The sequence below is a fragment of the Taudactylus pleione genome, unplaced genomic scaffold (genome assembly GCF_031769625.1).
Source record: "Taudactylus pleione unplaced genomic scaffold, aTauple2 ptg000407l, whole genome shotgun sequence".
NCBI classification, from domain to species: domain Eukaryota; kingdom Metazoa; phylum Chordata; class Amphibia; order Anura; family Myobatrachidae; genus Taudactylus; species Taudactylus pleione.
Genome location: NW_028284809.1, coordinates 684,242 through 707,318, shown reverse-complemented (window position 1 = coordinate 707,318; position 23,077 = coordinate 684,242). Strand labels below are relative to the sequence as shown.

Genomic DNA, 23,077 nt, shown 5'->3' with positions numbered 1-23,077 from the left:
TGAGTAATGACTACACCTGTGCACCTGGTGACCTGGGAAATGTGTCAGTGAGTAATGAGTACACCTGTGCACCTGGTGACCTGGGAAATGTGTCAGTGAGTAATGAATACACCTGTGCACCTGGTGACCTGGGAAATGTGTCAGTGAGTAATGACTACACCTGTGCACCTGGTGACCTGGGAAATGTGTCAGTGAGTAATGAATACACCTGTGCACCTGGTGACCTGGGAAATGTGTCAGTGAGTAATGAATACACCTGTGCACCTGGTGACCTGGGAAATGTGTCAGTGAGTAATGACTACACCTGTGCACCTGGTGACCTGGGAAATGTGTCAGTGAGTAATGACTACACCTGTGCACCTGGTGACCTGGGAAATGTGTCAGTGAGTAATGAATACACCTGTGCACCTGGTGACCTGGGAAATGTGTCAGTGAGTAATGACTACACCTGTGCACCTGGTGACCTGGGAAATGTGTCAGTGAGTAATGAGTACACCTGTGCACCTGGTGAACTGGGAAATGTGTCAGTGAGTAATGAATACACCTGTGCACCTGGTGACCTGGGAAATGTGTCAGTGAGTAATGACTACACCTGTGCACCTGGTGACCTGGGAAATGTGTCAGTGAGTAATGAATACACCTGTGCACCTGGTGACCTGGGAAATGTGTCAGTGAGTAATGAATACACCTGTGCACCTGGTGACCTGGGAAATGTGTCAGTGAGTAATGACTACACCTGTGCACCTGGTGACCTGGGAAATGTGTCAGTGAGTAATGACTACACCTGTGCACCTGGTGACCTGTAAAACGTGACCTGTGTGGGGTCCTGAGGACCGAGTTTGAGAACCACTGCTATAGATCAAGCCAGATAGTATTAGATAGTAAGAGCACATAGGTGTCATTCAGAATGTGCTATATATATATAAGTAATATTAGTAAAGCAATGTTATACTTTACTGCATTTTTGTTTATTTAATCATTTATTTTGGGGGCTACAAACAATTATTATTGTCCAACTGATGGTTGAACTTGGAGGAGAGATGTGACCAGGCCCGGAATCAGTGTTATAATAATAACCACAGGCGCCAGCAATGTGGCTGAAAGGTGCAGCATCTGGTCAGCAGGACGGAATCATTATCATTATCATTAGATGATCTGACAGGAAGAAAGGAAACAGTGTCTGCGGATTGGGGGCGGAAGATGTTTCCTCTGACACGCTGCCACCTACTCTGCAGCGATTACTAATGGTGTAGAGTCCTGCACAGTAATCTCACTGCTCAGTGCCAGCCAGTTATGTAACCGATGCAGGGGGTCAGGCCCAGTGGTGAGGGAGGCCTGGCGATGCCCTAACTCGGGGCTGCAATCAAAAATATTGGGCTTCAGTACTTAGAGGGGAAAGGGGACATGGCAACACCATCTTAGAGTAGTGACTGTGCCTCTTTGGTGGGCTCAGGCCCCCAGACCTGCCCGGGCTCTACACACTGTTTACCTGGAACCCGCTTCTATGCTCTCTAATAGGCATATCGGAGGACTACCCTGAGCAAAAGGGCCCATGATCAGAAGGGACGCCCGCACACAATAGGCCCTCGCTATTTTGAGACCATAGAGTGTGTATAAGGAGGAGAGAGTGGCACCCCAGGGGCCCTTCCCAAGTTTCCCTATTAGGCCCAGCAATACCTGTTCCACCAGACCAGACAGGGAAGGTATGGCCGGCCTCATGCAGTAATACTCTGATCATTGACCCTTACTTTGCAGGACACAGACTGTGATGTATGTCCATGATTAGACATATTTTTGTTTGCACAAATGTTAGATCCTTAATTCTACTTTTACTTACAGATCTATACCCGCCAACTTCCAGTCCAGCTGTAACACCAGCAGAGACCAGTAAGTACATGCCGCAAAGTAATATAACACATTGAAAATATCTTACGCCGTATGTGCTCCCTCATCTCTTTCTATGGACGGGATGTACTAACCGCACGGTGTACACATCCCGCCAGTCACCGCAAGGTTACTAATCGCACATGTACTAACATATGCGATTAGTATCGCAAAGGACGGCTCTTGCGAGCTGCCCTTTGCGAAGCTGCTGACGCCAGGTGAGGGTGTCTCTGCGGGTCTCCTCTGCCCCTAGCCCCGGGAGCTTCCTGCTGGTGATCTCTGCATGAAGTACCGGGCTCCTCCTCCTCCTCCCTGCACCCGGAAGAAGAGAAGGGGGCGGGGCCCATGAGGAGCACGCAGGAGGCTGAGGTGAGGGGGCGGCAATCAGAGGTGCTGGATGACTGCGAGGCGGTGGTAAAGCGGGGGGAACGGGATGCGGTAAGAAGCCCATAGAATTCTATAGGGTAACGTTACCCTCTGCATCTAAAATCGGGCAACCGGGGCTTAGTACATATGAAAATGTGGTAAAAACCCAGAAAATGGGGGTTTTACTGTATTTTTCCTTTAGTACATCCCGGCGGCCTATCCTCATTCCTTATAACTCCTCTGGTATTAGCCTATAGCTCCTGCATAGAGGCGCCTGCGTGTTTCTCGAGCCAGTGTGACGAATCAGTACGAAGGTTTGAAAATTTGCTGGAATTTCTTAAACTCCGATCAGTTTAAAAATTTTTTAGATAAGTTCAAGAAAGTCAGACAGGCTCCCGCGGCTGGACCGCGTTCAAGTGGGCCTGCGCAGGGAGGAGCTAGGCCAAGCACACCGAAAGTGTCTGAGGTAAAATTCATTAACTTGGTACTTCTTTTACCGGTAAATGGTGAAATTTGGTCGTGAAGAGCGAACGCGAAGTACAAGCTCAGAGCCCAGTGTAGTATATAGAGTTTTAATTAAATTATGTTATACCTCCCAATGTCAAATGTTTCCAAAAAGGCGTGGGGCGTGGCACACGGGGGAAGGGTCACACCTTACCACCCATGGACATGCCCCCAGATTTCCAGAAAAATGCTCGTAGTTGTCTTGACGTTCTGCAGCAGTGGAAACTCCGCCCAACCCCTAGGAGGTCGGGATGAGCATTCCAATAGCGATACAGCCGGACAGCTCTCTAAAATCTGTACTGACCAGACAAAATCAAAAAGTTGGGGTGGCATGGCGAAAATATTTTTTGTTGATTTAAAAAAAATGAGTTAATTACTGTCTAAAAATAAATATATTTGAAAATCTTACTTTTAGCTGCGAAGTGTGAACGGGTAACCCACAAATGGCGAACGCAAACTGCAAATGGAAGCTGCACAGTTTGAAACACGACGTCGAATTGTAGGTCATTTAGCAAACGTGTTCATGGCCACCGCACAGGCCCCCCCTTCCCAGGCCATTAATACGGACAAAATGTCCGCTGAAATGTCCAACGCACAAGCAGATAGGGTGGAATAATGTAGACAAAGCGTATTTCTCTACCGGAAATGTACCTTATTTTTAACTTTGAAAATATAATCATTGTCAAGAAAACTTTAGTTTAGTTCCCTTCTTAGTGCAGAATACTAAAATCTTTTCTCCCTAATGAAGAAGAGGATGATGACGATGAAGATGATTTTGAAGAAAGTGAGTTCAAAGTCTCCGTTACATACAGTATTGGTATAACACACTCTCTGCTGTACATTATATGGGTGTTATAAGTCACTGGGGAGATCTGTGACACTATCAATGTACCTGGTCATAGGCACATTGTACCTGGTCGTACAGCACCTCCCTCCGTACTGTTACGTGGTTGATGATAACTGATAAGTATCACAAAATAAAATAGAGACCTAAAAGGAAAACAAGTGCATTAAACACTGGAGACAGCAATATAAGAGGAACGTAAGACCGTCCCTGTGCTGCCGAGGCCATGTAGCCGCTACTGATAACAGGAAACCAGATTTATCAGCTTCCTGTCTCTCGCACCACTTTTGTTTTCTTACTTAAAAGAGACTCGGTGGAAACTCAGAGCCTCAGAAGTCAGTTTCCCCGTAAGCTCTACTTAATGAGTTCCACAGTAAGCTACGGGGCAGATGTACTAAGCTCTGGAAAGAGATAAATTGGAGAGTGATAAACTTCCAACCAATCAGCTCCTGTCATTTTTCAAGCACAGCCTGTAACATGACAGTTAGGACATACTTGCCGACATTCAGCTCCCTCCCTCCGGGAGGGAGCTGAATGTCTGCACACAGCGGGGGACGTGGCTGGGCAATGGGTCCGTTTTGGGGGCGTGGCCAGGGGTGGGGCCGGACGATCGCGTCATCGAGGCCCCGCCTCGATGACACAATGCCGAAAATAAAGGCATTGCGAAGCAGGGGACGGATCCACGATGACGCGATTCAGCACGAATCGCGTCATCGGGCCCCCCGCAGCGGGGGTTTCTAGTAGATAGTCGGGAGGGCAGGCGGCAGCCAGGAGGCTTGCCTGCCTTTCCGGGTGGTCGGGAGCGTCACCTGATATTCGGGAGGCTCCCGACCAAATCGGGAGGGTAGGCAAGCCTGATTTAGGAGCTGATTGGTAGGTTATTTGCCAACAAGATGAAGTATTACAAGGGTTTACCCAAAGTTACTCTGAGAAGAGCCCACTCCCTTCTACTGTCTGCTTCACTCTCTCCCTCTATCTTACCATGATAATGCTTAGTATAGAGATTGTTCCCTTATATGTAATTTCCCATGTGATCTCTGCGACCAATAGAAAGGATGTCAGCTGTATACATTTTATGAATTGTCAACACCCATTTACTTCTTTAAGTTATGTCAGCCTATATGGGCGATATGGACAGGGTTTTCCCATCAGAATGACACAAGGGGTCCCACATTTCCCATTGGAATGTTGGCAGGTATATGGCTGTGTCCATCTGGCTTTACCAGATGTTAGCGGAATGGGCACTGTATTGGAGTTTCCAGTAAGAAAAAGTAGGTCAGTATAAATGAGCTCTGTGGCGGGCAGCAGAGTATTGCAAAAATGCACAATATGATAAATATTGTTACAGCGCCTCTTTCTGCCACTGGCCCCTTAAAACCAGGCTTGCCGACATCCTGGCTGCCCCTTCCGGGAGGGGGCAACCAGGACGGACTAGCAGGAGGCGGGGCCACGATGACACGATTCAGCGAGAATCACGTCACCGCCCCCCGCTGCGGGGGTTTTATAGTACTCGCAGGGGGGCTGGACGAGTTGGCGAATCGGGAGGGTAGGCCTTTAAACGTTGCACCTGTGGCCAGCGTAATCTGGTCATAAATGTTCACAGTGGCGTCTCAACCGGACCACACTGCAATGTCATCCTCCCAGCTCTACTCATAGACTATAGGTTCTGCCAAATGAGAATTTACAAATACAGAGCGGGGCGGCGAAGTAACAGCGGAACAGTTTCACTTTCAGTATTAGTACATAAAACAGTATGGGTATTAAATAAAACAACGTATTTAGATGTATTTAAAATATATGGCAGATATGTGTTAGCTTTATTTATTTTTTTATATTTTTTGGGAGTTGGGACAGTTGTCGTATTCATTTTTAAATGATCCAGGTTGAATAAAAGCCCATTATCTCCGTAAGCACAATCCTCAGACGGTGCTGGAAGGGCAGGTAATGCAGAGGATATCATGCGCTTTGCTGGAAATATTTCCATGCAATAGAGAAGGTGATGTGATTACAAGTCCCACTGTATCCCTGGCAGAAATTAACATTTAGTTTGTTTTATGAGCCATGGAGTTCTAATTAAATTATTGCAACTTCATTTTTTTTTTTAAAGTTACTTTTAGGCATCCAAATACAGAAGAAGACCTGAAAGCACAACGCCAGTCCAATGTGTAAGTCCTATAAGGTTTCTGTACATACTGTATGTGACATTTACTAAGCCTTCCCCTTTATCACCAATGGCATAACTGAGACTAGGGGGTATATTTATCAAAATTATATTTTAATTTCAATTTGATGTGCGATTTAGTTCACCTCAAATCGAATCAAATCGAATCGTCAAATCCCTCTCTAAATCCCTCATTTACTAAAATTAAATTTTAGAAGCAAAATTCGAATTCGATTTGGTTCGTTTTTGAACAGTGATTTGCTGTTCGATTTTGCATGTTCATATACAAATCAAACATCAAATCCCACTTCAAAACGAACTTCAAAGACCCAACTGCATAGAACTGCTTCATGCTTTCATTTTCAGCATGAGCAGTTCGTTTTAACACAGATACATGCATACATCAGTGAGATGCATGCATGTATCTTACTGTAACAAGCTTAGAAATAGTTAAAACATTTTTAAAAAATTACCTGGGGTCCCTCCTAAAACAGAACCAGCCCCGTACTTTTCATAGCCAGTCCTGGTTGTGTAACTATAGGGGAAAAATTGCGTAGGGTTCCCCCTGTACTTAGCACAACCAGCACCAGGCTATAATCCTGTCCTGATTCTGGAATCACAGGGAAAAAATGCATAGGGTTCCCCTGTAATCTCCAGAACTAGCACCGGACCCTTTCTACACTTATACTATCAACCCGCCACCCAGGGGTGGCGGGGATAGCCCCGGGCTATCAACCTAGGCCAGGGGTGCCCAGGAGAGGGGGACCTTTATTTGGGGGGCTCACAACTAGCCAAAGATCCCTGGCCTGGACTGACTAGTGGTCAGGGCTAATGCTTTGGCTGGGGGGCCCGGTGAAAGGGCTCCCCTGGCTGTGGCATCAGCACCCCGCTAGAAAGGCTGGTTCTGGAGATTACAGGGGAACCCTATGCATTTTTTCCCTATCATTTCAGAACCAGGATAGGATCAGAGCCCAGTGCTGATTGTTCTAAGTACAGGGGGAACCCTACACAATTTTTCCCCTGTACTTACACAACCAGGACTGGCTATGAAAAGTCCGGGGCTGGTTCTGTTTTAGGGGGGGGACTCCACGTAATTTTTAAACAAAATGTAACTCTTTCTAAGCTTTTTACAGTAAGATACATGCATGTGTCTCACTGATGTATGCATGTATCTGTGTGAATCCGACCTGCTCATGCTAAAATCGAAAGCATGAAGCAGGTCTATTCATTTGGGGATTTGAAGTTCGATTTCGTGTTCAATATCAAATCGAATCATAGTAAATAAGGGATTTGTGTGTTGGTCTATGTAAAAGTACCAATGTTTTTCTGATGTTCGATTTTGAGTGGGATTTGAGTGAAATTCAGTTTTATGTTCGATTTTACATTCGATTTTGCCTTTAGTAAATCTCCAAATGCAAAATCGAATGCAAAATCACACATAAAAACAAATCGAACTTTAGTAAATTTACCCCTAGGTTTATACGTCATCATGGAATACTAAAATCCGTTATACTTTTTATTGAATGTTGCATGCAATTCCAGGCGGTTTATTGAATTTATTCATATCCATTTCCTCTATTCTAGGAGTGGTCAGAATTCTGCAGCGTCTCAGAAATCCTTAGGAGGTAAATTATAAATACGCAGCGGGCGTGTGTAGCGTTATAGATCCTCAGAAATAAAAGTGACGGTCACTGAAGTGTATATTATATGGAGACGTGGAGATACGTATGGCTCATCCCATATCATAGAGTGTTCTAGACACCACTGCGTGATCCTTACATCGCCGCGCAGCTGGGTAACTGAGTGCAGCACTAGGGTGAGAGGTGTGCACAAACAATGGCTTCTCACTCTCGTCGGTGGTTTGGGGATCAACTGCATTAAAAAATGTTCCTTTGCACTCCTAACTTCCATCTCAACTGTATACTGTTGGAATTCAATTATACCGAGAGCGTTGTCTGTGGTCCGTGTCTTCCCATTACTGCACAATGGGTCTCATTCAGACCCAGTCGCAAGCGCTGAGCGCTCGCAACCGGGTCGATGTTATGGCCCTGCGCACACGCAGCGGCTGCACTGCGCGTGCGCAAGCCCCGGAGCGAGAGAGAAAATCTCTTGCTCCGGAGCCCTCTACAAAAGGGGTGGCTGTCAATGGTGATCGACAGCTCGCCCCATTTTGTAGGCGGGGCGAGGGGGGGTGGTTTCACAAACAGAGGTGTTCCTTAAGGAACGCCTACCGTTTTGTAGGCGGCCGCACTGATATCAGCAGTGATGTCAGTGGGGAGCTTCCTGCTCGATCAGAGCAGGAAGCTCCCTGGGGCTTGCGGTTGCCAAGACTCAACCTTAGGGTCTCGTCGCAAGCCCCGATGGTCAAGACCATCGCGACCATCAACCTGGTTAGTCACCAAGCTGTGGGTGGTAACTCACAGCTTAGCTAGCGACCAGGAGGCCGCACTTAAAAATCAAAGCGGCCGCCCTCATTCAGAACGAGCGATCGCTTCTTGCGACCGCCTCTGAATGAGGGCCTATGTCTTCTTGAAACAAACACTCTTATATTGTGTTCTTTACAGATGCCAGTAGCCAGGGGACCTACGTTAATATAGGTGAGTGCTGTGCTCCCAGTGTCGGTGCTCCCATCTCTAATTTCCAGCCCATAGTCAGTATCTGCCTTAAGGTCTCCCCGTTTCTTCGCCAGGAACATTGGCATGGGTATGACAAGTGTCCTGTATATTGTACACGCAGAGAAGTGATACATTAGGATGGTATCAATTACGAGATTTACTAAAATGGCGCCAAGTAAGACTCCTGTGCTCCCAATTGTTGGATTGAAATATAGACTCAAGGATAATGGGCCTCACTTATTAAGCGCACTTATTGCGTGCCTAACACTAACCTCCCCCCATAGTGCCTAACACTAACCTCCCCCCATAGTGCCTAAACCTAACCTCCCCGCACCCTAAACCTATCTCTCCCCCCTAAGTACCTAACCCTGACCTCCCCCCTAGTGCCTAAACATAGCCTCCTCCCATAGTGCCTAAACCTAACCTCCCTGCACCCTAAACCTATCCTTCGCCCCTAAGTGCCTAACCATAACCTCCCCCCTAGTGCCCAACCATAACAACCCCCCTAGTACCTAACCCTAACCTCCCCACACCCTAAACATATCCCTCCCCCCTAAGTATCTAACCCTGACCTCCCCCCTAGTGCCTAAACATAACCTCCCCCCATAGTGCCTAAACCTAACCTCCCTGCACCCTAAACCTATCCTTCGCCCCTAAGTGCCTAACCATAACCTCCCCCCTAGTGCCCAACCATAACAACCCCCCTAGTACCTAACCCTAACCTCCCCCTCCCCACACCCTAAACCTATCCCTCCCCCTAAGTGCCTAACCATAGCCACCCCCCCTAGTGCCTAACCATAACCTCCGCCCCTAAGTGCCTAACCCTAACCCTCCTCCTAGTGCCTAACCCTCCCCCTAACCCCAGATACTTACCTTCAGGATGCCGGGGGTCGGGATACTGGAGACGGGGTCCCGATGCTGTCAGGATTCCGGCACCAGTATTTTGCTTACTACCTCCCAGTAAAAAGGTATCCAAGTACAGCTCCTTTCTACTATTTGCACCATGTGAGTAAAATGCACCCATTGAGGGTAATTTTTGAGGGTACAAAGTGCAGCTCCAGACAGGGATATGTCATTTTTTTTTATCTATTTTTTTTTGTAGGACCATTGCTGGTATTTACTGCAACGTTCATGGAGTTTGCACATTAAAGTGATGGCTTCTGTGAAGTGCAAAGTTTCTCCTGCCCACATAGGAGGAGCTGGGTGGCTCAGGGGCGGTCCTTAGTGAGTGTGGGCTGGGCCCCCAGTTATAGACCCACATATATAGGTGCAGTTTATACAGTAAAGAGCTTTCCTAAGTCTTTTGCAGCGTGAATGGCCTCAGACCTTGTGTGATGGTAAATAATGACTGATACTTTGATTTGTTATTGAACTGCAAAAGGAAACACCACAAAATGTCACTGAGCCGTTAGTCTTTTTTTAATCCGCTCCCCGAAGCATTTTCCTAAATTGCTGAAACAGGAAAATAAAATGTCCTAATGTAAAACTGTTTCCACATTGCAGTTGAACAGCAGGATTACGTCAATGTTACCGGCAGCGATCTGAACGGTGAGTGGTCAGAGCAGAGAGGTACAGTACTGGCGTATTACATCCATATGCACTGTTCCCACAGAGACATACAATATAGCCATTAGCTGGTTGTGTCGTCTTCACACACTACAGGAATGCCTGCCGGGGGGCGTTAGATGGGATGGGGGGGAAACATTTATTTCACCATTCATAAATAAGTTACAATGATCCAATGATATTGAAAGGTAAAGATGGCGCTGACCAAATGAGCTTACAATCTAAGGGGTGTTGGCAACAGTGAGGTGTGAAGCCATTGTACCAGGCAGTGGGGAAAGTGTGCCTATGTACAAAGCAATGACTGGGAGAGAATGGGGATAGGGTCAGAGGCTGGGGGAGAAACTCTGTGGACCACCTAGGAATCTTCATGTGGCGATCGCTTTCTGCGCCATTCACACAGAGCGCTGCGGTCAAGCAATCAGCCAGGCTGGAAACATGTCAGACTGTTCCTATCTAATACCAGGAATGTTACGCTATCAGTTACAGTCTGGGTTTATAGACGGAAAACTGCGTGAGGTATACTTACTTGTTCCGTGTCTGTCTCTGAGCCGACATCGCCAGTTGTGATTGTAATTACGATCCATACTGAAGCAGGTCCTATGTGCTGGCATTAATTAAAGCAAGTAAATAAGACTTCAATCAGCATGGGTAGAAAAACCAGTAACGTGCAGTGAGGTGAATGGCTGGGGAGGCACATATGGAGATGGGTCTGAGTGCTAGGAGCCTGTCTCACCCCCTACTCACTGTAACTCTCCCAACACTACAGTAAGCTTCACTGTCCATTGATTCTCCTACCTGTATTACTGTGTCTTCTCTTGCTGCTGGTCTTCGATCTCTAAACACTGCAGTGCACTTCCTGGTCACATGACACCTCCAAAGTGTCCATCAGTGCGCAAGGCACACCCACATACTAAGAGGCATGCCTCTATTAGCTCTTTTTCTCTGTAGCTTACTGCCCATGGTGTGGCCCTGCCCCCAGCTCTGCAAGCCCTGTCTGACTATACAGAAGTGAGGCTGAGCTGTTGCTGCCTCATTTCTGGTCTCCCTGTAGTCCCAGGGAGCTTCACGAAGCTGGTGAGAGTTAACTCTAAAAATGACTACAATAAATAAAGAAGATGTTTATAAGTTATAAATATCTTCTTTGTATTATTCTAATCATTTTTATATCAAATCTCAGGAGTAGGACAGGGGAGGCTCTGCCTACCCTGACTGCACGTCCCTGGTAGTACATGAGGCCTTTTTCAGGTAACAGTGTACAGGTTATTACCTCCAACCCCCTCCTTCTCCTCTGCTCCCCTCACAGAGGTACATGTAGAGATCGATTAGCATGTTGGCCAGGATGATTAACATATTGGCCTATTGATTACCATACTGAGTGCTGTAGCCACCGAGCTGCTCACAGGCAAAAAGGGGCAGTGGTGATTTTTAAGAATAGGTTTAGACTTTGCTGAAATATTAGGTCTGTGCAAAGCAAGATTTAGCACTTGGGGGCGTGTTCAATTAGGTGCGAAAAGCCGCTTTCGGCTAAAAAGTTTCGCCAATGACGTCATTTCGCCAGCAGAAACTTATCCCCGTATTCCGTTGTGGAGACTTTTCGCTGGTGCAGAAACTCAATGCATTGGTATAGGCGAAAAAGATTTGCCTATGAAACCAGGCGGACAAAAGTGCAGAATTGCGTTTTTTTTGGGTGCAAAGGTGGGGAAACCACCCTTAACCCTTGGGACAGGTCCCCAAAGGTTACCTGCGTCAAAGAAAATCTAATAACATTGAAGAACACCCCAAAAAATTACATTGAAAAAGGTGGTGAAAAAAATCAAAGTCGGGGTACAAACTTAAAAACTAGCAAATAAGCTTTTGGGGGGTCTGCAATATGGGGGAGGTGTTATTTTGATTGCAGGTGATTGCTGAAGGTGCGTTTTTTACAACTTCACTTTTGCAATTTTTAACCATGCTTGCACCCATTTTCATGTACCCCAAATTTGCTGGGACTAGTTATGTTCTGCAAAAAAACCTGCTAAATGCTATTCTGCATAGACGCTAATTATTGAGAGCATTTAAGTACCCCAAATAGCTTCAACAGGGCTAGTTGGGGGCATCTACATTGATCCCCAATGTTAGTGCATCTTTTGGGGGGTGTCAGGCTGATTTCCCCAAATCTGACAGCACTTTTCGCCTGTTTGCGTTTCGCTGAGTCCTGTTTTCGCGTCCTTTGGAATTGAATAGGGCGAAAAGCGGGACCATGTACAAAAAGTTTTCACCTCCAAAACACGCGAAGTCGACGAACTGTACGGCAGGCAAAACCTTTCCGACTCTTCGCGTCTAATTGAATATGCCCCCTTGGTCTGATCCTAGGGCTTTGCAATGGTGAGGGATAAAATCCTATAATTTACAATAATGTTATGTATCTCGTACACTACATTATGCAGCAGCACAGCCAGATTCTGCCCCAAATATTTTTCCTTAGTAGAGTAACTTTGCTCACGTTTCTCTGCTTTAAAACACGTATTTTCCAAAACGGATGCTTTCCACAACTGCTTGTTTAGATTAGATACCTCTGTTACGTAAGGCGTCCGTCTTACAGCTACTATAGGACTTTCCATGCATTATTGAGGGATCCCAGAGGCTTATTGTGGAATCAGTGGGGTAATGCCATACTTGCCAACTCTCCCTCATTGCCAGGGAGACTCCCTGAAATAGCAGCAATCTCCCTGACTCCCTGAAGGATCCAGCAATCTCCCTGATTGCACATTACCCCCATTATGAAGCTGATATATTTAAAAATAAAACAGAGATATATACATTCAAATGGGATCATTAGTATCATTTCCCTGCATTGGGTATAAGGCACAATGATCCCTATGGCTACATGAATTTTCTGAGAAGTATCAGTGTGTTTTCATCATCAATTAGATCTTACTAACTGTTTTGGGGCTCAGTTACATGTGGATGTAAGTCAGTATTATGACACGCCTCTCAGATGTAGCAGTACACGCCCATCACATGTATGACACGCCTCTCAGATGTAGCAGTACACGCCCATCACATGTATGACACGCCTCTCAGATGTAGCAGTACACGCCCATCACATGTATGACACGCCTCTCAGATGTAGCAGTACACGCCCATCTTACCGCCGCGCTCATAGGTGCTGCTTTCACAATCTCCCTGAAATGCTTTTTCAAAAGTAGGCAAGTATGTGTAATGCTGTTTCTTATCACTTGTCTAATACGGGATTTCTGTGTATTAAGTCTTCCAATCTCTCATGTGGATGTAACATGAGCGGCCCTTATATCTGCTTCTATAACCAGGCAGATTGTTTAGTCTGATACATATATTCTTAGAGAGTGAGCTGGCTCGCTGCGTCTCAAGGAGGTGCGAGGTTCTGGTGATTCCGAGGTTCCAGTCCTGCCTATCCTGAGATTCTGCTTCTGTGTTTTTTCTCTTACACATTATTCTGCAGAATTTATCGTCTGTGAATAGAGCTGGGAGGAAGACAGACAATGCATTCTGCTCCTGTGGTGTGGATTTAATATTCCACCAGCAAAACTGCACAAAGCTTTGCTGCAAAATGCGCAACAAACACAAAAAAAAAAACAACACGTACTAAACAACTTAATGAGATGTTTATGCAAAAAAAGACAAAGAGGAAGCCAAAAAATAAATATATATATATAATTTTTTTTCCTTTTATCTCCTTTTTCAATTTTCTTTGGGTACCGGTACAGGGGGGAGATGTACTATTCCTTGGAGAGAGATAAAGTACCAACCAATCAGCTCCTAACTGTCATGTTACAGGCTGTGGTCCTCATTTATCAATGAGTTTTATCATACGCAAAGAGTTTTAAAACTTGTTGCGGATGATAAATGGTGCTCCAGCCAATCAGCTCCTGTCATTTTTCAAACAGATGACAGTTAGCAGCTGATTGGCTGGAGCACCATTTATCATAACTCAACAAGTTTTAAAACTCTTTGCGTGTGATAAAAACTAATTTATAAATGAGCCCCTCTATGTACTACAAAAAGCACACCTCCAACACGCGCATCTGTGGGTTCGGCAGATAGTAGTAGGGTGGCGTAGTCCAGCAAAATGGACGTAGTGATGATACCTCAGCAGTTCAGGAACTCCTTCCAGCCCAGTCTCCAGAGTGATACAGCATCACCACCCTCAGGTTATATGTCTATTAATATCCTATATCAGCTATATGTATATACATTAGAAAAATTAATAACCATAGTGTAATATGTTTGTAACACATTTTAATAATAAGAGCCTAGTAAAGTTTATACAGAGTTGTTTCTCCGATGCAGCAGAAAGCAGAGGTCATCGGATTAGCGAATATTCCAACGCGTTTTGTCTCAGGCTTTGCTGATATGACTTCCATAGGGGTGACCCTGATGAAGTCACCTCAGTATTCTCTGCCGAGACAAAATGCGTCGGGTGCTTATTAATGTTGTTATTATTCCTGCTAATATAATAATCCATGATGTAGATTTTCTGAAATATAATATACTGTTCACATATGTGCTCAAATCGCCAGTCTGGGACCCATCCCACCCAGCAATTTGCTGCCATTTCAAAAGTATACCATCTCTTATTGTGATAATGTTATTGTTATAACTAATGCAGCCAATGAAATATCATTACTTATTCTCTCTTTTGCTTTCTTCTGCAGCCCCTGTTCTGAGGAGAGATCACACCTATCTGTAAGAACATTTCCATTAGCTTCATAGACCAGTGATTATTATCCGTATACCCTCTCTAATAGGGCAGCATGTAGTGTAGGGACAAGGGGAACTTCAGTCGGATGGTACTATCCCAATGTTTAGATGGCAGTGTACTCCTCCCCACCCCAAAAATAAATGTTTTAAATACTCACTGGATTCAAATAAAAATCTCTTTACACGTCCCGCTCATCGTTGGCGTGAACGGTCCAACCCTGCGCTCCGCTCTCCATGCCACGCAGGGAGCTGAACGGATAGTGATAGCCCTCCTCCCCCTGAGCCTCCCATTGCTGCTTGAATGGCCAGTTAGGGGGAGGGGAGGGGCATCGACAACTTCTCAGTAGTGTTTAGAACAGTTTAATTAGGAACCAAGTGAGGTCCCCGGCGGCTCCAGTGAATAAAGTTATTGTTTTTTATTTTATTTTTAATAAGTAACATTTAAACAGCTGGTTGGTTGCTATGGGTAACTTCTCCATGTGAAGATTTGATACATCTCACCCAATGTATGGTTGGTTAAATGTAAATATTAAGAGGCGATATTCTTCCTGCATAATCTAGAACAGGTCACTTGAGGCAGCGTCGTAGCTAGACGGCAGTGCACCCTGTGCAGCACTGCCGCCCCTCTCACTCCCTCTCCGCCCCCTCCTCCCACCCCCTGAGCTCTTACCCTAACTTCCGACGGGAGGAGGGAGGGCGGGAACTTCCGTCGATTTTTCAGTGGCGCGCACCACTGCCGGAGGTCTCTATCTGCAGACCTCCGGCACAGAGAAGTGTGTGGCCGGTGCCGCTGGAGGATGGCGCCCGGTGCACATGACCCCTCAGCCCCCCCCTAGTTGCGGCCCTGCTTGAGGGAAGAAAATGATACTTAACTAATCCCACCAGACAGAGGAGCATAGGGCTCCATTTAAGACCAAGACATAACGCCTTTAGCACCACGGGGGAATGGCGTCAAAGGCGCGATCCAAAGATTTTCTGGCTTCAGTGAAGGCTCCCAGGCTTTACTAAATCTCCGTCAGGTGATAGTGCAATGCGCATGCTCATATGGTCGTTACTCCAGCGCATTTCTTAACAGCCCATCGCTGGCAGTTGTGGGCTGCCGGCAACTCAGTGGAGTTTGGGGCAAAAAGGCGGTAGACGCCACTGGACCTCACCGATGAGGCGAGTCTTGTTAAATGCCAGCAGCTTGTCACCATGATACTAACCGAAATATGCAGCCGGCAATCAACAGCGTTATTCGATGGAGCCCGTATCTCTGAATATGTGTTCATTAATATCAGGAGAAAATGACGCAGAATGTGCACATTTTATTCATTAATGTTCTTATCATATGACTTAGACTATAGTAATATTTTACTGGTTCTTCTACAGGGAAGTATTTCCGAATAACGATAACGCAGAGACTGTGACCGTGGACAGTAAGTAATTGTGTGTACCGCGCAGTGCGACATAATCAGATTGGAGGGAAGATTTATCAAACCTTCTAAAGAGGACAAGAGCGGGTATTCAAGAGGACGCAATGGCGATATTTGAGAGCGATTGTTTGCCATTACACGTGTATAAGCTACACTGCGCACGCAGCGCGATTCCATTCCACCCAACTAACCTGCATTCAGTGGGGCAGTCCCGTTTTCCCCCCTATACTATTCTTAGTGTAGGCGGAGCCTGGGGCCCCGCCCTTTCCATGAAGCCCCACCCCTTTTTTGGTCGTGCAAGCTGCTACTGAAAAGTTGGGATTTGTTTGTTTGGGGGTGGTACCGGGGGGGGTTGATTAGAAAAACATAGTTGTGTCTTACAGTTTATACGCTGTTACACGGGTGTGCATAAATTAGCCAATGGGATCGCATACGCAGCATGAGAGCTCTCTGCATGTCAGGAGAGCAGCTGCTTTTTGAGGGGATGTAGTTTATATGGCGGCGGACGGGATGCCGACAGTCGAAATACCAATGCTGGAATCCCGACGCCTTGGCAAAATGCCGACACCGATATCCCAAAGGGGATCAGGATATCGGCGTCAGCATCACAACCCCTGGAATCCTGAATAAAGGATCCGGGTAAGTATCAGCGCCTTATCCGGGGATGGGGGGTTCGGTTTAGAGATATCTGGGGGAAATGAGCTTTAGACACCTTCGAGGAGGGTTACGCTGCGGGGAGGAGGGGTTAGGGTTAGCCACTACCGGGGCGGAGGTCAGGGATAGGCACCCCCCGGGAGGGTTAGGTTCAGGGTGCACCACTAAGGGGGGGGTAAGGGGGGAGAGAGGGGAGGGACAGGGTATTTACTAGCCTCTGTCGGGATCTTCAATAGTCGGGCTTCCGGGGTCGGGATTTCAACCGGTGGCTTTCCAATTCCAACCCATATTTGAGACCTGCTTACTGACTTTCTGGCCAGCTGCCTTGTCACAGTAGAGGGCGGGCGTAGCAATTCAATTGCGTCATCGTGGCTCCGCCCCTATACAGTGCCGATATTACAGGCGGGAAGCTATATTTGTCCGGGAAGATGCCGGCTGGAGACTTGCCTAATCTTCTAGGCGACCAGGAGCGCTACCTGATTTTGGGGAGCCTCAAAATCCCACCCGCCGATATCCCGACACTTACATCCCGACATGGGACTAAAGATAGGCATCAAAATCCCAACCCTATCATTAGCCCCACAACGGGTGTCTAAGCGTCTAGCCGCGGGGGGGGAGGGTTAGGGACCCCTGGGGGGACATAGGGTTAGGCACCCCCCGGGAGGGTTAGGGTAGGGGAAGGGGGGGTTAGGCTTAGGCACGATTATGGGGGGTTTAATGTTAGGCACCCCCATGGGAGGGTTAGGTTTAGGGTGCGGGGAGGGGGAGGGTTAGGTTTAGGCACTAACGGGGGGAGGTCACAGTTAGGAACTAGGGGGGGAGGTTAGGGTTAGGCACCCCTAAGGGAGGGTTAGGGGGGGGAGGGAAGGGTTAGGGTACTTACCTAAAGCTGTCGGGATTGCGATCCACCGGGCTGCCGCTGTCGGAATATATGATCCAGCGATTCCATTATTTGTGAGCAACTATTATTTGAGCAGTACAGAGATACAGGGATGGGAGATGAAGAAATCATCCTATGCTCCATCTTATTAAGGATTATTATCATTATATGAAGCAGACTTCCTTGACAGCATCCTCTGATTGCAGACGCCGCCACGAGATCCAGCCTGGAAGAATTTGGGAAGGATTCGTCTCTGTCAGAAAGTCTCTGTCACTTGTATGAGAACATGCCTATGAGTAACTCTCCCGTCTGTAAGTGACACCTCCATCCTGTCAGACACTATTAGGTGCACATTTTCCTCAGTGAAACATAGTAATTGTGCCACACATTGCAGCCACCATTACCTTCTCTATTGTCATTACAACATGGCTGCTAGCTGTCAGTAAAAAATAAGGCCAATTTATGTATGTCAGTAAACCAACAAAATGCTAAGTATGAACACCATTCCTTACTGACATTACTAAGCCATGCATGCCGTGTACCACATCAGTGGGTGCACAGTCTGATTAAGAACATATGGGCAAAATACTATTTGCACCCCCCCCCCCCTTTCATTTTCCCCACTCATCCCTACCTTTATTTTCTAAAAAGGAAAAAATGAGGTAAAGTAATTGGAGCCCCTTAATTTTTTCTCATCCCTAGGCAGGAGCCTAAACTGCTTACTACAGTGATTCCCAAGCTTGGTCATTACTGTGGAGATCTGTAAAACATGCACTGTTAAGGGTCCCTAATGACTCATTAGGGACCCTTAACGGTGCATGTTTTACAGATCTCCTCAGTATCACAAGTGAAATAATTAGCATCACCTGTGGATTTTTTAAAACATCAGCCCGTAATGAATACACATGTGCACCAACTAGGAGATCTGGAAAACATGCACTGTTAGGGGTTCCTGAGGATTGAGGGGTCTATGTACTGAGCCTTGGAGAGAGATAAAGTGGACAGAGATAGTTTACCAACCAATTACTTCCTAACTGTCATTTTACAAACACATCCTGTAAAGTGACAGTTAGGAGCTGATTGGATAGTACTTTATCTCCATTTAACTCTCTCCAAGGCTTAGTACATTTGAAAACAATGGCTTATTGGAACATCTGGCTCTGATGAGTCGTGACTGGACTGCGTTCCTATCTCCCACTTCCAAGACTCCGAATTTCACATTACACTACATCTCCACAGGAGGACATTTTAAAAATGTGGCATTATTTTAAGATTAGTTGTATTTTTGGCCTAAGGGCCTGATTCAGAGCCGCTCACTGGATGCAATCACTCGCACAATGTGTATGAAAATTGCGTAGGCAGTGCTGCCGCACTGCAATGCATTAGCACGCCCAGTATTACCTACAGAGCGATGACATAGCTTATGCAGACACCCACCAGCCTGTCTTAAGATGCCCACTTTTGTATGTCATGTCCAGGAAGTGTGTGCAACCATCGGTACATCGGATGCTATCGCAGCGCTTGAGGTTGACCATACCCTGCCGCAAGCACTGCGAGCACTTCAGTGTAAAGCAGGCTTGCCTACCCTCCCGATTTGGCCGGGAGCCTCCCGATTTTCGGGTGCCGCTCCCGGCCCCCCGGAAAGGCAGGCAAGCCTCCCAGAAGCTTGAGACCCTCCCCACCTCCCCCCTGACAAAAACAGAAACCCCCGCAGCGGGGGACCCGGTGACGCGATTCGCGCAGAATCGCGTCATCGTGGCCCCGCCCCCTGCTTCACAATGCTGAAAATAACAGCATTGTGAAGAGGGGGCGGAGTCACGATGACGCGATCGTGCGTCCCCGCCCCCGTCCCCGCCCCTAGTGTGCCACCAAATGGCCGCCCCCACTCCCGGCTCCGCCCCCAATGGCCGGCCCCGCCCCCTGCTATTAGCCGACAATCAGCTCCCTCCCGGAAGGCTGGAGCTGATTGTCGGCAAATATGGTGTAAAGGCGACGTGTACTATGATGCTGTCTTATTATACACACCTCTAACACGCCGTTGATATGCTCAGGCACGCCTGCGTTTGCATCTCCACTCCCCCGTTATTAATGGCCGGCCCCTGTTACTACATACAAACGGCTTCTCCTGTCACTCACTCTGCTGGGCTGTCTATGTGCAGCGAGCGAATGCATTGTGAACTTTCACTAAGGTATGCGCACCGCGCACAATGTATACACACTGCATACCATCGGCAGCAGCGAGAGTATGCATCTTAGCGAGCGGGTCTGAATGAGCTCCTAAGTTAGTACCAGGTAAACTCTCTTCATTATAGAGTAACGGTGGTGTTTTCTTGTGTTTCCAGCTGCTGGAGAGCTAGAAATGGACTATGTAAATCTGACATCTGTGTGACCCGCGCCCCGTATCGCGTTACCATCCGCTCATCAGGGCGACCCCGGGATCCGGCCGCAGCAGAATTACGGAGAGAGATAAAAACGCCAACTCCGTTGGCATCAATAGAAATAAAAACTCACTATATTATATTTTACCACGTTTTAATAAAAAATAATATGATGACATCATAAGGTCACAGTGACCGGAATTACACAATGACAGATGTAAATAAGGTTTATTATTTGGGTGGTAAAAAAATCAGTTAGATTGAAAAATGTATTTGTTCAGAGTTATGGAAGTTTTTGTTATTCAGATTATATTTGTCTATAGTTGTATTATATTATTAGCAATAAGGAAAAGCATGTAATAATAATAAAAGGGAAGTAAATAAAATAAAATTGGCATTATAAATGAAATTTCTGGGGGATTTGGTTTATTGTCTCTAAACAACAAAGTTAAATATAAAATATTTGTCAAGTTAAACTCTTAAATTTGTATCGTAATGACGCAATTGAAAACTTTGAAAACCATAAGCACGTGGTTCCGTCACCTACACAATAGTGACGAGCGAAATTTACCAAAATGTTCTGCAAGATATTTGCATCGGCTGTGAAAGTTTGCACGCGGCGTTTTCCCCAATCATATCACTCAGAAGAATGATGTGACCGCCATTGCCCCAACTCTATCCAAAGATTATAAATGCCTCAAAATGCAAATTCACTAATACAGTGTGGAGTGGGGAAGCAAAAGGTGGAACACCTACACAACTTCTATCTGATTCACACAATAGGGCCGGCCATTTTGTCCACTGGACCAGCCTCCATGGGAACGCGGCCTAACAATACGGAGCTAGGGACATCACTGATAGGCTGAATATACTCTCAGCCCACACAATGGCGTGAGTGTTACAGTAAGCCTAGCGTTCTAGAGCCACAATACACAACTTTTATGCAAGTTAAACATAACACATTGCATATTGCATGTATTCCTAGAATTATGTCAGTAGATTTACAGTTACAGATACTCTGTCATGTGACCACCATATTTATATCATTTGTTCTTTAAATAAACCATATATTAATTTTTCTGTTTTTTTTTTATTATCTATTATTTTATTTTATTTTTCACAATTTATTTATTTTATCAGTGAGACTGAAGGCCAATTCTAGGCTTTCGGTCACAATGCGCAGGCCCCAAGCAAGGCCAGTATCGCCGGGATAGCTGAGTAGCACTAGCTTCACAAATTGAGGCGATAACAGAAATGTATCCTTATGATAAATAATTTTGATAAATAGGGGCTAAAGGGCCTGATTCAGACCCGGTCGCAAGTGCTGTGCGCTCGCAACCGGGTCGATGGTGGGCCAGTGTGCATTCGCACGACGGAGCCGGCTCCGTCGTGCGCATGCGCGAGACTCGGATAGCAACGGGCAAGCCGTCGCTCCGGGTCTCGCACCAAAGGGGGCATGCTGTCGATGTTGAGTGACCTTTTGGTGAGCGGGCTGGGAGAGTGGCTGCCCAAACAGAGGCGTTCCCATGTGAACGCCTCCGTTTGGGGGCGGCCCCACTTACATCATGAGTGATGTCAGTGGGAGAGATTTCGGCTCTGTTAGAGCCGAAATCTCTCTGAGGCTTGCGGCAACGAGACCCTACCACAAGGGTCTCGTCGCAAGCCCGATGGTCGCGATGGTCTTGACCATCACGACCATCTTCCTGGCAGCTCGCTATAGCTGTGGGTGGTCACCCACAGCTATGCGAGCGGCCAGGAGGCCGCTCTACAAAACCAGAAGGCCGGCCCTCATTCAGAGCGAGCGCTCTGTCAGAGCGTCCGGCTCTGAATCAGGGCCAAAGTCCCTTTACTTACAGTCCTAGCCTAATGATGTGTACATGTAAGAGAGTCAGAAGGCTACCAGGGGAAATGGTGTAAAAAGGATGATTAGTGGGTCTAATTTGTGACGCATAAATGGGTGAGGTGAAAAGCGCAAACTCCGCTTTAGCGGTTCTGTGCCGCCAGATTTGCCCGGCTGTGCGGTGACTTCTGCCACATTGTGGTTTTGCTGAGCAAGGCGGCGGTATTTCCCGGGCTGGGTTTCGCAGCCTCTGAGCTGAGTCAGACTATTCCTTGGTAAATACAGGCGAGCTTACCAGGGGGCCACGGTTTCATTTTGCAGATAGAGACAATTGAAATTACATAAAGGGGCCCGTTTATCATTAAACGCATTTATAATGCGACCTGGGTGCGATATTAGCGTCCATGATCGCAGTGCAGAATGCGATTACATCGTCGGGATATTCTATAGAGCACCAACAGGGACAGGGGAAACGAAAAAAGAAACCTATGGGGGATGCGGCTGCCGGCGTGAATGCGACGGAATTGCAGCGGGCTTCTGCTGCGTTCCCTCTGTGATACATATGGGGGGGAACTTAATATTGGTGGTATTTTCGGGATTGAGCCGCAAATACACAATGATAAATGGGCCCCAAAGAGAGATGGAGAAGGAGTATTTTATGGGGCATTTATTGCTGCCATTTCTGCTAAACTAATATACTTGATTTTTGCGCCAGTTCTGACCCAGCGTTCTCCAGGTCTCATCTCTCCTAGAAGCACTTTTCCCTTTGCAGCATTGCACCTCTGCAAGCCGCCAATCCGCTGCGATGGCCGCTATATTGCTTTTGCAGATAAAGCTGTGGGTGGTCACCCGCAGCCTAGCGAGCGGCCAGGAGGCCGGGCCGGAAAAAAGATGCGGCCGCCCTCATTCAGAGCGAGCACCCGCATTTTGCGAGCGCCTCTGAATGAGGTCCTTTGTGAGGAGAAAAACAAAAACTCAAAATCAACCTTCAAAACAAAAGAAAATAAATGCAGCAAGAAAACCGGTGGTGGCCACCACTCCGAAGACCAGTCCGATTTTTATAGTTTTGAATTTCTCAGCCGGTTCCTGCGCAGAGGGACTCGTTGAAGGTGCATCACCTGTATGGTGGAAAACATAAGAGGTTTATTTTAGAATGTAACCAAATACTGGTCTCCTATCACTTTTATTTCACTAATAACTCATAGCAGCTCATGTACACTACATTATGTGCTATATTACATCTACAGCCAG

The 23,077-nt window shown here is 46.7% G+C and overlaps 2 protein-coding genes across 2 annotated transcripts in view; one reads left to right on the top strand and one right to left on the bottom strand.

Moving 5' to 3' along the window:
* The window catches only part of LOC148506343 (uncharacterized), a 36,536-nt gene extending 16,507 nt beyond the window's left edge, over nt 1-20,029 (top strand). The window contains exons 4-12 of the mRNA XM_088446869.1: nt 3,503-3,538; nt 5,706-5,763; nt 7,344-7,384; nt 8,324-8,356; nt 9,878-9,922; nt 14,614-14,644; nt 16,031-16,077; nt 17,815-17,919; nt 19,951-20,029. Coding sequence (XP_088302995.1) covers nt 3,503-3,538; nt 5,706-5,763; nt 7,344-7,384; nt 8,324-8,356; nt 9,878-9,922; nt 14,614-14,644; nt 16,031-16,077; nt 17,815-17,919; nt 19,951-19,997 — 443 coding nt within the window. The 3' untranslated portion in view covers nt 19,998-20,029. The remainder of the gene's footprint in view (nt 1-3,502; nt 3,539-5,705; nt 5,764-7,343; nt 7,385-8,323; nt 8,357-9,877; nt 9,923-14,613; nt 14,645-16,030; nt 16,078-17,814; nt 17,920-19,950) is intronic.
* Nucleotides 20,030-20,123: 94 nt separating this feature from the next.
* The window catches only part of LOC148506342 (uncharacterized), a 63,011-nt gene continuing 60,057 nt past the window's right edge, over nt 20,124-23,077 (bottom strand). The window contains exon 6 of the mRNA XM_088446832.1: nt 20,124-22,944. Within this exon, the coding sequence (XP_088302958.1) occupies nt 22,808-22,944 (137 nt within the window). The 3' untranslated portion in view covers nt 20,124-22,807. The remainder of the gene's footprint in view (nt 22,945-23,077) is intronic.